The sequence below is a fragment of the Cimex lectularius genome, unplaced genomic scaffold (genome assembly GCF_000648675.2).
Source record: "Cimex lectularius strain Harlan isolate CLEC.00 unplaced genomic scaffold, Clec_2.1 scaffold198, whole genome shotgun sequence".
NCBI lineage: Eukaryota > Metazoa > Arthropoda > Insecta > Hemiptera > Cimicidae > Cimex > Cimex lectularius.
This window is the reverse complement of record NW_019392853.1, coordinates 200,859-213,629: the sequence shown is the minus strand read 5'-3', so window position 1 is coordinate 213,629 and position 12,771 is coordinate 200,859. Positions and strand designations below refer to the sequence as shown.

Here is a 12,771-nt window from a genome sequence, read left to right as displayed (position 1 = left end):
AGTACTCAATATTCCTCAGGGATGAGCCCCTTCATTCACACTAATAAATTACATACTACCCCAGAGTACTATTCCTCGGGGTAATTTTTTTTTCAATTTACTTCTGTCATATATCTGATATTTAAATAAATCTTTACTCGTTCAATATTGACATATTGTTTATCAATTCTGTTGTCAATTTGTAAACCGTCATTTTCTTCTGTCTCTAGGTGAGAATGAACCCGTCGAGACGACTAAACAGTCTTCAGCGCAAGGTAGCAGCCTCATTAAACTTTATTATTTTACCCCTTTAATAATGTTCCAGAATACAATAACCTTGACTTTAATAACATTTTACAGAGGTTTAGCGGTCTACTGCCCCGAAATAAGACTGAGTCCTCTAATCAAGGTATTAGAAGGGGGAGCGTTATTAATTTATGACTCCCTTACAAATTATTATGATGGATCACTTTTTTTTAAGGCAAATTGTAGTTTAACTTTAATGTTTTTTCTTTTCTTTTTCCAGAATATGTAACTACTGTAAGCTATAAGAATTAGACTGATACTTCTTTCCTTGTATTGTTGAAAAGGTGAGATAATTTAAAAAAAATCCTTTTAATAAATTTCTACTTGGAAAACTTACTCCAATGTTTTCTGCAAGTGTTGCCATACATTTTGAAACTATATGTCGCTTAGTTTACAAAGTAGCAGTACAAACTGTTAAATTCATGTCTAAGCTGTTTCAACTATTCGTTAAATATTTAATGATATTCCATCTGCCTTTCTGCACATTGTAAATTGAACAAGGTAGTTAACAACATTTGTAAATTATGGCGGTACAAGAGTTGGAAGCTTATACACGTTCAAATTAGTTGGATGAAACCTGATCCTGTGCACATTTATATTGTTGTATTATACATTCTTCATTTACATTTTGTCATGTATAATTTATCAATACAGTCTATATTACGTACCTAAAAAATGAGAAATAAGCTTATCAATGATAAATTATTCATACTAAAGTTTAAATTAAGAATGCACCAATTATTTACAAAATTATTAAATTATTTCCAGAATGTGCTGCCAACAGTCAGAAACGCAAAAACAGGCAGATACCATTTTTAGCAAGAAGAGGAAAACAAATGCCAAAGTTTATAGAATATTTACTAACCTAACAAGCAATTCTTTATTCTATTTTATTATTATTTTGTATTTATACAATGTGCCATGGAAGCTGTAAAATAAATATGTTTTTGATGTTTCAATTTTTGAATTATCATCTTTTTACCATGCCGAATAGAAACATTTAAAAAAAAAAACACATATTGAAAAAATACAGGTCTAGAGGGTAGCAAAAAGGCAGACTTAACCACCGTGAACCAGCCCTCTGACATTAAATATGCAAAAAAAACATGATTAAAGGAAAGTGGTAGCATCAGTCGGCCGGACACTTTATTTTGGACCAAAGCCCACGTATGTGTCAAGCTTGCAGAAGAAAGTTTGCTTAATCTGTCCAACAAGGAATTCCTCCCAATATGAGAATTGTGCTTGAGCACAGCAGCTAGTATCTGAGCCCCCTGTTCTGATTCTTGCAAAAAACTGGGTTGTTTTATTCCATGTAGTATTGATTGATATTTTTGTCTCCTCTAGTGTGTTGAATGTGAATGTATTTATTAGTGTGAATATGAGAAGGCCGATGGCGGAATATTGAGTTCTCGATTGATACTCAATTAGGTTAATGAGAGAGAGAGAGAGAGAGAGAGAGAGAGAGAGAGAGAGTAGTGAGTGAGAGAGAGAGAGAGTGAGTGAGTAGTAAAAAGTAATTCTTGCACTACTATGCTTATAATGCTTTTGAAAACAATATTTCATTAGAAAATAAAAATGCTGTTTGTTTTTTTAAATGTTTTTATTTACTTTTATTTATTGTATTATTTGGATATTACGTATTATAACTAGTATACATCACTTTGTCCCACGCTCAATTTAAAACTATATTCCTACTCTGATGAAAATTCTGTGTGCCCATTCTGTATTTAAAACAAAAAAAAAAATGTTTAAGAAAGGCAATTAAAACTAGAATAAATACAATTTTAAAAGTGACAGACATTATTTTATTGTTTGGGAAATTGAGACTTTCTCCTTTTGTCTTCTGATAATTTGTGTCTCATCTCCTGGTTAAATTCATCTGGAAATAAACTGTGCATTTTGTCATCGCCCCGCATGCTTAATTGTTTTTTCCTTTCGTCTGGAACAAGATCGAGATAAGGATGTTTCATAAGTTTGTTATATTTTTCCTCAGATTTTTTCCTGTTGCTGTCCTGGCTATAACGTTCGTTTCTGTTTGCATCAAATATTGCCTGGGACCTCTCAACAATGCTGGTTTTCCTTTCGTCCATTTCACTTGTAAACTCTGCAGGTTTGGAGCCTAATGTTGAAAAATTTCTTTTGTTGTCTGTTTCCCTGAATGGAAAACTTCTGTTGTTCACTGAAAGCCCTGTCCGGTCAGGGTTTTTCATAATATCTGTATTCACATCTATGTTCAAATTCTTCGCCCCTTTAGTATAACTTGGTAAATTTTTATTAGCATCAGTGGTACCTACCCAACGCTCCACAGAGCTGTCTGATTCATCACTCTCGCTTGTTGAAAAAATTTCTTCTGCTTGAAAATCCTTCGTTATATCCAACTGGCTACTTTTTTTATCAAGAGGCACAGTCTCTTCAAGTTGAAAAGCAGGGCTTTTGAAATTTTTCAAAGCGAGGTTTATTTGTTGTTGAATGTCCAGACTTTGACTTCGCTTGCCTGCTTCTAATTCTGGATTGTCCATTTTTATCCTCTCTAAATCCATACTCTGGCTCCTTTTCCTACCATCAATTATTTCGTTTGAAAATTCTTTTCTATCCAAGCTTAAAGACTTTTGGAAGGCTTGATTTTTCTCCTCAATGATCTTATTAATTCTTCGTCTTTTTTCAGCTTCGACAATCTCCATGCTGGGAGTTTTTCTTATCAATGATATTTGATCTAAGCCGTTTGACTTTAAATCTTCAACATATTTTTCTATTCCTTTTTGGCGTTTTACACCACTGACCTTATCATCTTCTGATGGAAGTTCAACTAATGATTTGTTGACAGAAGATCTTGATGGCGGACTTATTTGAGTGTTTGCTTCATGAGTTTCAGTATTTTTCCTTTCTAGGCTTACATCAGGTGAATTGCTCGTTGATGGAATCGGTTCAAATTTCCCAAAATCTTTTAGTAATGAAAGCATGTTCATTGTTTCTCTCCTATTTCCTTTGCTTTGTTCAAATTTACCAGCTATTAAATTTTTTAATGGCACATTGAACTTTTTATTTCCTGTAAGAGATTTTGCCAGCATATCATTTATATCATAATCTTTTTTATTTTTCTCTTTTTTCATTTCCTCAGCTTGTATCCTCAGGACTTCAATTGGTGAAATAAAATTTTTGGGACTAAATTCTTCTGGTACTTCTAGGAAACTTTCCTTTTGTTCAACATCAGGAGAATTCATGTCATTTCCATCATTTGAATGATTCTGCGAATCATTTGTATTAAAATATTCACGTGGTTGAAATTTAGACGGTCTATTCCTTTGATCATTTTCTTCAATTGAAGAAAATGGTTTGTCAGAAGCACGACTGGATTCTGCAAATGCCAGTGGCTTCTCTTTAGACTGATTTAATGTTTGTGACAATTTGTTAGACCGTAGAGAAGAGCCTGTTGATCTCATTTGCAAACTATCATCTGATGAATCATCAGATTCATCATCATCATCTTCATTAATGGAGACTGGATGGGACGACCTTCTCTCACGTATAATTCCAAATTTAGTGGCAAATTTTTCAATTGCAGATGTGTCTGATTTTTTAGGTGATTTTTTTCCCTTGGATAAAGTTACATGTTCCAACTCGTTGAAACTGCTTCCCTGTGTGATAAATTCAGGGGGTAGATATTTATAAGAAGTCGGTGGGTCTGAATCAGAAGGACAGTTTGTAAGATCTGGTTCAACTGTTTCTGGTGATTCTCTTTTAGGCATTATCAAATCAGCAAAAGTGACTCTTTTCGATTTGGTACTTTCACTTTTAATAGATGAACTGCCTCGATATTTTGATCCCCTTTTGGGGGGATCGATCATGATAGTTTTCCTGTTGTCCTTAAAAATTTTCTGTTTGCTGCTCGCAGTCAAATTAGCATTATCATTTGATGAATCTTTCATCATGCTGAATTTTCTGTATTGTCTCAATTCAGTTTCATAATCCGAGGGTAGTGAAATGTCAGTATCTGTTTCATACTCTTTAATTTCAACTTGCTTTCCAGTTTTTTCCATCTCTTCTATGTTTTCCAGCTCAGCCAGGACAGACGCTTTTCTGATGTAGTTGTTCATTAGGACATACTGCTCAAGCAAAGGTCTCTCCATGATGTAGCCCCAGCTCGGTCTTTCTTTCTCTTTTTCAGTTTTGATTTGAGCGAAACCTTTATTCTCCTTTTTCACACTTTGAGGCATTTTATCAAATCCGTAGTATTTATCGACGGCGATCAGTTTGGCTTTAATCTGTTCTGAGTTTGGAAGAGAAAGGGATTCAGGATCATATTCTTTCGCGGAAGATTTTACTATATCCATATTGACCAGTTTTGGGTTCTCATGATCCTGTATGAGTTGATTTGCTTCTTCTGATATATCTGAAATAAACAACTCTAGTGACCATTTTTTAAAATACTTTTAACTTCTAATATACAAATAAATTTGTTTATATAGTTGAGAAAATTAGACTTGTTATAATGCATTTTTCTTGGAACGCACTTTAGCAGAAAATGACAAAATTTAACTATATCAGTTTCTTTTTAAAGCATGATTTATTTTTACCAATATTTCAAAGGTATAGTAGTTAATACTAAAGCTAAAGCTACCTTAAAAATACCTTCTTTCTGTTTTGTTTTTGTTCTGGAAGAACCAGTCAGCAATTTAGTAACATGTTTTAGAAAGCTGACCTTTTTTTTTGGGAAAGCCTTAAGATCTTCAGCCGATTCCGTTTCTTTCTTCATTGCCAAACAGTGTTCGATAAATTTTGTTTTTAATTTGAATTAAGAACCAGAAGAAAGCCTTTTTTTCTCATCTTCCTTAGTGACATGATCAGTTTTTTGCCGACTCGAACAATGGAATTTTGCCATATTTCGTGTCATGCAATAAGAACACTGACGCTATCGAAACACAAGCTGGAATAAGCTGGAATTGCAAGTATGAACTGCATTTTTTTTAAGATATAGTCCCTGTCACATGATTTTTTTTTTAATAATATGAAATATAGTTCAACATGCATCTGTTTGTTATTTTATGTTTATGTGTGAATTTAGTAGTAAATTGAATTGTAAGATTTCCTCTTTGGGTCTGTGTGGTGATTTTACTCGGCGTTTTTGTCTGTCAGACAGGTTTCACCTTCTTGCCAACTTCAGTGATGGTTTTCGTTTTTATTTTTTAATCCAAAAAAACAGCCAATATTCTACCTTGAATTAACCAAAGTGGGCCAGCAATGTTTTGAAACATTTTTCTTCAGTTTGATCATTCTGTACCGTCTCAATAAACTATCAGCAAATTGCATTTAGGCACTCAGCATAGCAGAAGAGACACCTTTTTAAGAAAGCCAGGCAAAAGCTTGATTATTAGCTGCTTACAGGGTATCAAATAAAGAGTGTTTTTATCTAGCTGAAAATGGCAAGATAGTCCTCAGGAAGCATAGTGCAAACTAATCTGTGAATATTGCAAACTTTATTAAGGGCTATTCAAAGCTTTTCAACGTATTGCGAGGTCGAGTCTCCATATTTTACTTGAAAGTTCCTACACTTGAGAAATTTTTTTATACACCCGAGAATTAAGTCCGTCCAGCCTCAGGTGTCCAGATTTAACCCTTTCCATACTCTATACTTGATAGGTTGATTAAATTAATTCAACTGCACATACAGTGATTCAAATAAATTATTTATATATAAAAAAGGCGTAATAATCACACTATTACAAAGTTGTGATATAAAAAAAATATATATTAAAATATACAATGCAATATACAGTCTTAATTACATTTAAAAAAAAGAACGATATAAAAAACTCGAAATTTAATTTCTACTGGCCGCCAAAAATAGCTGCAGCTGATATCGAGGTCTCTTGTTGCAGGTTCTTTCCATAACCGCCTCTGCCTCCGTCATAATCTTTACGATACTCGTCCCTGACCTGGAAAGAAAAAAGTTTTAATTGGTTTATTTTTTGAGAAATTATGAAGATACGAGATCTCACCTGCCCACCGCTTTTCCCCCTGCCGTACTGTCTGCCCTCTACAAAACCAGCATCCCAATCTGTCCTTACAATCCTGTCATCCAGCCTCGTACCATTTATGTACCTCATACAGTTTTCGGCATCAGCCCTTTGGTAATATCTTTGGTAATAAACAATAAGGACAAATATAAAGTAAATCTTTGTGGTGTTTGTTCAGTCATCACTGAATCTAATTGAAGCTGTTCATCTTGAACTTAAATTACAAGTAGTTTATTAATCTTCGACCGACCTGGTCTACCAACTATACTCTGAAAATAGTCATCAAAACCAACCATTGAAGATTGAGAAGTAAAAACATGTCTGACAGGCCAAAATAGCAAGAATAGGCCAATTACAATGATCGGAAACAAGCAAATTATTAACCCAGCAGACCCAAAGAGGAAATCTGACAAGATGTATCTAACTATATATTTTTTCTGACTGAAACCTACTAGTCGCAGGTGGGGGTGACGGAAGTAAAGAAGATGAACACTTATCCCTTCGGTAAGTGTAGTCCTTTTGCTTGACGTCCCCCACCAATCTGGTAAACCGGTAAAACACCCAGTGCATGAGACTGTATTTTCAGCACTGCTCAGACCTGGAGAGTAAAGATGATCCCTTAGTAGCATTTTATTAGAAAGTAGATTGTATCAATTCTTGTTTTTTTCTTGACACCCTTTTCTTTTTTAGGAAGAAGAAACTTCATGCAGCAAATAAAAGTTTAAAAAAGTATTGGGAAAATATGACCAATCAGGAAATTCGTGCTATGTTAGAATCTGTTGATTCTGATGATGATTTTGACCTCGTTAGTGAGTTAGATGAAGATGACGATGAGCAAGATGATGCTCAGAAGAATAAAACTATTTAAACAGTTAGTTACTACAAAAATTTACATTTTTTCCTTCAGTTAATAATTATTATACGTAGAAAAATATGTAATATTTTTTTTACATTCTTAACTTTGACATTTTTGTTAAATTATACATAGTTCTGTATGTGTACATCACATATTTATTCAATTAATTTTATTATTACTATTGGGTTAGTGCAAAATCAATGCATGTTTTAAAAATTTGTTTTATTTTTGCAGGTGCTTGTCATGTAAATAAACCTGTCCTCAAACCTAATTCATGGATTATAATAAATACTATATAACTGTTACCGTTTATATAAAACATTTTAGTTTGTATTGAATTTTATAAGAGAGAGTTTTAATATTCAAAAAGTTTTTAGTTGTCTATGTAATTCCTTGTTAACCCTACGTTATAATTTTAAAGCAATGGATCCTGTCCGCTGTTGAAAAACTTAAGTTACAGTGGCTAATATGAGAAAACGTGATCATTTGTGAATTGCGGAGGGTGGAGAGCATTTCGAATCAAAATTAAAAAATGTTTAATAAATTCATTCTTAGGTTTTTATTTATACTATTATTATTAATCTTTCCACCTTACCAATCCATCAACCACAGTTTTTTCCTTTCCGTTATCATTTCTCCATCTTTGAAAAGAGTAATTAAAAAAGCAATTACACCATCACTAAAACTGATATTAAATGGAGTTGGTTTTCCAAAATTTGCTGGTTTCTACATTTGAAAATACTGGTTCGGAATCACAATAGTTAGTTTTTCAATTTAAAAAATAAATAAATATTTTTCAAAGTTCTGGCTACTAAAACGCTTATTTCACCAACGTTTACAAGTATAGTATTGATCACATCTAATTGGAAATTTAATATAGTTTTTCAATGGTATCAACAGATTTGCCCAAAACCTTTTAGTTTTGGAGTTATCATTGTTTATTGGATGCAAGGTCAACAAGAGTAGCCAAATATCCTGTGACACTAAGGTCAGCACATCGAATCGTGACAACCCTTTGGGGTGAAAGTCCAATTGGTGGTTCATGTAAAAAATACATAAATAAATGTGTGGTGATTAGTGACCGTTAATTAGATTATTTGGAAATTGTGAGATGCAGCCTGGTGTGATGTAGGTTTCAGAAAAACATTTTCTTTATCGTGCCAACGTTTCAAACTTTATTGATATCATCTTCAGGGCTTAAAGTGTTTGTTTTCTGCGTAATTGTGCTATTCTTGCGTGTCGTGTTGGGGACACTCTCAACTCGACAGGCAAGAATGGCACATTTATGCAGAAAATAAACACTTTGAGTGAGTAGAAATACTTTGATTGAACATAAAAAATATTTTTTGCATTGTATAAATTCACTTTTTTCCACATCCTACATGTATTTGTTAAATTTAAACAATGTTTGTAAATCCCAGGCCCTGAAGATGATCTCAATAAAGATTGAAACGTTGACACGATAAAGAAAATGTTTTTCTGAAACCTACATCACAAATACTTCGATGAATAGAAATACTATGATTGAATTTTTTTTTTTTTTGCATTGTATAAATTCACTTTTTTCCACATCCAATATGCATTTGTTAAATGTAAACAATGTTCATACCAGGCCCTGAAGATGATCTCAATAAAGATTGAAACGTTGGCACGATAAAGAAAATGTTTTTCTAAAAGCTACGTCCCAAATACTTTGATGAGTAGAAATACTTTGATTGAATATAAAAAATATTTATTTATATTGTATAAATTCACTTTTTTCCACATCCTAAATGTATTTGTTATATGTAAACAATGTTTGTAAATCTCAGGCCCTGAAGATGATCTCAATAAAGATTGAAACGTTGGCACAATAAAGAAAATGTTTTTCTGAAACCTACGTCACAAATACTTTGATTCAATGTAAAAATTAATTTTTTTTTTTTGCATTGTATAAATTCAATTTTTGCCACATCCTACATGTATTTGTTAAATTTAAACAATGTTTGTAAATCCTAGGTCCTGAAGATGATCTCAATAAAGATCGAAACATTGGCACGATAAAAAAAATGTTTTTCTGAAACCTACGCCACACCAGACTGTATCTCACGATTTCCGAAAAATAATTAAATAAATAAATGCAAAAATGCAAGATAAAACAAAATTGAAAACAGATTGTTTGTGCATAGTTGGAGACAAAACAGATACTTGTGGCACATTTTATGGAATACTACACAACTGTTCTAGAAAACACACTTTCAAAACTGCCAGGTGATATGCAAGTCCCACTCGCAAGAAAGAAACGATCAAATGACTCGGTTTTCCTCTCGGTAAACGCTTCGGTCAAAACATGAAAATATGCATTATTCTCGGATTATTCGGCCGTAAGTTTTAAAAGGATACTCTACGAAGCAGAATCCACAGGGTGTCTTTTTATACTTGTCCAACCCCATGATGATCCTCTTGATGTCACCGCATTTCGAGAATAGTTCGTAGATCTGCTCCTCGGTCGTATAGAAAGAAAGGTTGCCGACGTATATGGTCGAAGAGAGAAGTAAAAGCTTCTCTTGCTCTGATCTGCTGCCCTGAAACTTAATCAAATTAAACCGATGGAATTGCCCGATATGTTCGGATGTGATACCTTAAAATGCTGGTCTCTGTAAGTGCTCAACGATACGGATGGTGAGACCTGGCCGGACATCTCGACACGCCGATTGTTGTATTAATTTCACTGAAAAGCCGACTCGCCGCTATTAAACTAATAAATGTGAAACGTTGCTTGAAAGTCCTGTGCCGACGAGTCGTGTGGGTGAGGTTGCAAAGTATACAAATAAACAAAGCAACGTTCACGGCAAACGATACATGTGACTTTTGTTTGTTTGCTTCTTGTTTTTTTTTCTTGTTTTTTTAATCAATCAAAAAAAATAACAATGGCTAACAATATTTTTAGAAAAATACATAAAATAATAAATTATTTATTTACGAATCTAATTAAAAAATCCAATTTCTATAAAAGTTACAAGCCTTCCGTTCATGTCACCACTGTTCATACAGACATCACACTTGCCCAAAAGCATGCATTAAAGAAATCTCAAGTATGTTTCATTTTTACTATATTTTTTATATATTATTATCAAAAAATATATCCGATTTACTATATAAATTAAAAAAATAGATTAAGGGGCGTCGGTGGCCGCTGTGATAGGGCGGTCGTCACTAAGGTATAGGTCCTGTGTTCGAATCCACGTCCTGGCTTTATAAACTGCTCCACAAAAAAATGGTGCACTATGAAATTTTATTATTTAATTTGAACATTTTTTGACCATATTTTTAGTTTTAAAATGATTTAATAATTATAATTAGACGGAAAGTAGGTGTTTTTGTTGCCGTTAGCGAGGCAAAACTGTTTAATTCATAATTTGATTTAAAATCTCCAATCAACAAAGGCACTTAATCCTTTAAAAATTCTGTTATTCACGATTGTGTTGGTGGTACAAAATAAAAGGATTACAGAAATGCTGAGTGGTTAGCGTGATAGTCTTTCGGCTCGTAGATCAGGCTTGGGTTCAATTTCCACCATCGCCTCTAGCCCTTTTTTCACCTTTTCCCTGACCCCACAATACGCATAAGCATAATAACATTGTCTGGTTTGTCTAATATACATAGTTCATAAGACAATAAAAAAATAATTTAAAAAAATGCCCATTATGAACTAGCAAGTTGCCCATTGCACTCGTTGAGGATAGAAAAAATCACCATTTTGCTACAAGAGTTTTAGATTTGCTTACGACTGTTGTCGGACATTCAGTGGTACCAGGAGATTGCAAGGTGTACTGGTAGACCAGGATCGGGTCCCAAGAGCCAAGGGACCAGATTATGATTGATTTATCCAATTTCAAACTCTGAGACATCGCTTTTCCATTGCTTCTGAAACGTTTCAAAGACTTTGAACTGTGTGGGATGTGCCCATTAGTGCTAAAGCAGTAGAAGGAGACTTGCAGCAATGATTCTACATCCCAGAAGGCCAGCAATGATCCAGCACTTAATAGACTATTGTTAGGACCGCATAGAGTTTGCAAGGGACACCGGCATTGGATGGGATCAGTAATGTAGGAATGTTATGTTTTAAGATGAGTTCCAGTTTTCTCTCCATTCACCAGATGTGAGTTTTTCGAGCAGCTGTAGAGCTCTAGGGAATGCAGCATTGCCGGAAGAGGGTCGTTCATAGGAGGTTTATGTAGGTGGTTCAGTTATGATGTGGAGTGGAATTTCTTTGGAAGCAAAAATAGTTACACATTTTTAACAGTCCGTCACTTAATGCAGAAATCTATGTGGCAGAAATTCTTGACGAATATGTCGTGCCATTTGCTCCATTTATTGGCGAGCAATTTTAGTTTATGCAAGATAATGCAAGACCAATTGTTACCACCAGTGTTATGCAGTACTTTTGAGATGTCAACATTTACATCTCAACACACCCAGCCCATATTCGTAATTTGAGCCCCATTGAATACTTTTGGGACCAACTCGGACGTTGGGTAAAACAAAAAATAACCCTCCGACAGCCTTAGCTGAGCTGAAAGTTATGTCAGTTGAGATTTGGGATGAAATTCCTCAAGAAGAGGTGAAAAGCTTAATTATGAGCATTCTGAGAAATTTAGAGTGTGTAATAAAAGCAAGAGGAGATAATACATATACAAATGATGTTTTATGTTTATATACAAAAGTGATTTTATTTTTTAAATTTTTAATTTAATTTAATTTATTTTTATTTATTTATTTTATTTATTTATTTTTTTTTTAAGAGAGAGAGAGATTTCCCACTAACAAAATGTTTTAGTAAATATCTGAATTACAAAAAAAAATCAGTATTAATAGTACTGAAAAAGCAAGTACATAAAAAATATCAAAATTTTAAAATGTGCCACTTTTTTGTAGAGCCATGTGTAATATATTTTAATTTTATTCTTACAAACTTTTTCTACAAAAATTTTTTCGTTTCCTGTTACTTACTGAAACACATAATCCACATTTTGAACTTTTCTCAACTCATCCTGTTTTCCTTCAGCCAGGAAGGAAGCCCTAATAATTTTATTTTAAGATTTAATATTTATTCATTTTATTAATTCATGTGTGTATAGTAGTCATCATTGACAGTATTAATTATTTTAATTAATTGTACTTTGTATCTCAACAAAGACCTTTGACAAAAAGTGTAATTAATTCAAATTGTTTATTTATTTTTTGTTTTGTATTATATATTTTGTTATTGTTATTAAATTATATTATACATATTTATTTGTGTTTAAAAAGTTTAAAGCTTTTCCAACTTTTTGTTGAATGTTCCCTAGGACAACTGACAAGTCCCCATCTATTTCTTATGAGGTATGACAGTTGGAAAGAAATATGTGGTAGTCTTTCACCAAATTACATACATAAGATTTTCACACATGAGATATTGATGAGTTTTTTGTTACGTTACCCACTTTTAAGTTATATTTTTTAACTTATTGTTAGTGGTATTACAGCATTTGTTTTCCCACTGATCTTTAATTTTATTTCTAACAAATCGTTTCAGATCTATGAATTCTAATTGATAAACTTCATTTCCAATTGAATTTAACATTAATTTGCTGC

At 33.1% G+C, this 12,771-nt stretch overlaps 3 protein-coding genes across 8 annotated transcripts in view; 1 reads left to right on the top strand and 2 right to left on the bottom strand.

Annotated features, from left to right (window-relative positions):
- LOC106669461 (group 10 secretory phospholipase A2) overlaps window positions 1-1,210 on the top strand; it is a 60,739-nt gene extending 59,529 nt beyond the window's left edge. For all 3 annotated transcript variants that reach the window (XM_014398958.2, XM_014398961.2, XM_014398959.2), the window contains exons 7-10: window positions 210-254; window positions 340-388; window positions 506-569; window positions 1,054-1,210. The gene's annotated coding sequence lies outside the window, so the exon portion shown is untranslated. The remainder of the gene's footprint in view (window positions 1-209; window positions 255-339; window positions 389-505; window positions 570-1,053) is intronic.
- Window positions 1,211-2,067: 857 nt separating this feature from the next.
- On the bottom strand, window positions 2,068-5,310 carry LOC106669403. 3 transcript variants are annotated; one of them, XM_024228713.1, is made up of 2 exons: window positions 4,915-5,310; window positions 2,068-4,675 (listed from the first exon to the last, which is right to left on the bottom strand). In XM_024228713.1, exons 1-2 carry the CDS (start codon window positions 5,036-5,038, stop codon window positions 2,091-2,093), a joined length of 2,709 nt encoding a protein of 902 aa, XP_024084481.1. In that variant the 5' UTR covers window positions 5,039-5,310; the 3' UTR covers window positions 2,068-2,090. The 3 variants fall into 3 exon arrangements, with proteins under 3 accessions (XP_024084481.1, XP_024084482.1, XP_024084483.1); XM_024228714.1 differs by having other exon boundaries at window positions 4,904-5,293; XM_024228715.1 differs by having other exon boundaries at window positions 4,985-5,293.
- Window positions 5,311-6,010: 700 nt separating this feature from the next.
- On the bottom strand, window positions 6,011-10,195 carry LOC106669405 (nuclear cap-binding protein subunit 2). 2 transcript variants are annotated; one of them, XM_014398872.2, is made up of 4 exons: window positions 9,776-10,195; window positions 9,538-9,719; window positions 6,282-6,420; window positions 6,011-6,218 (listed from the first exon to the last, which is right to left on the bottom strand). In XM_014398872.2, the coding sequence occupies exons 1-4, from the start codon at window positions 9,833-9,835 to the stop codon at window positions 6,111-6,113; spliced, it is 489 nt and encodes a 162-aa protein (XP_014254358.1). In that variant the 5' UTR covers window positions 9,836-10,195; the 3' UTR covers window positions 6,011-6,110. The 2 variants fall into 2 exon arrangements, with proteins under 2 accessions (XP_014254358.1, XP_014254357.1); XM_014398871.2 differs by having other exon boundaries at window positions 9,538-9,725; window positions 9,776-10,011.
- Between the last annotated feature and the right edge of the window lie 2,576 nt (window positions 10,196-12,771).

Coding starts and splice junctions, on each gene's coding strand:
- LOC106669403 (XM_024228713.1), bottom strand. CDS start 5,038: ATGAAGAAAGAAACGGAATCGGCTGAAGATCTTAAGGCTTTCCCAAAA. Junction 4,676..4,914: donor AAAAACAAAACAGAAAGAAG/GTATTTTTAAGG, acceptor TGTTTATTTCAG/ATATATCAGAAGAAGCAAAT.
- LOC106669405 (XM_014398871.2), bottom strand. CDS start 9,835: ATGTCCGGCCAGGTCTCACCATCCGTATCGTTGAGCACTTACAGAGAC. Junction 9,726..9,775: donor ACAGAGACCAGCATTTTAAG/GTATCACATCCG, acceptor AATTTGATTAAG/TTTCAGGGCAGCAGATCAGA. Junction 6,219..6,281: donor GGGGGAAAAGCGGTGGGCAG/GTGAGATCTCGT, acceptor TTTTCTTTCCAG/GTCAGGGACGAGTATCGTAA.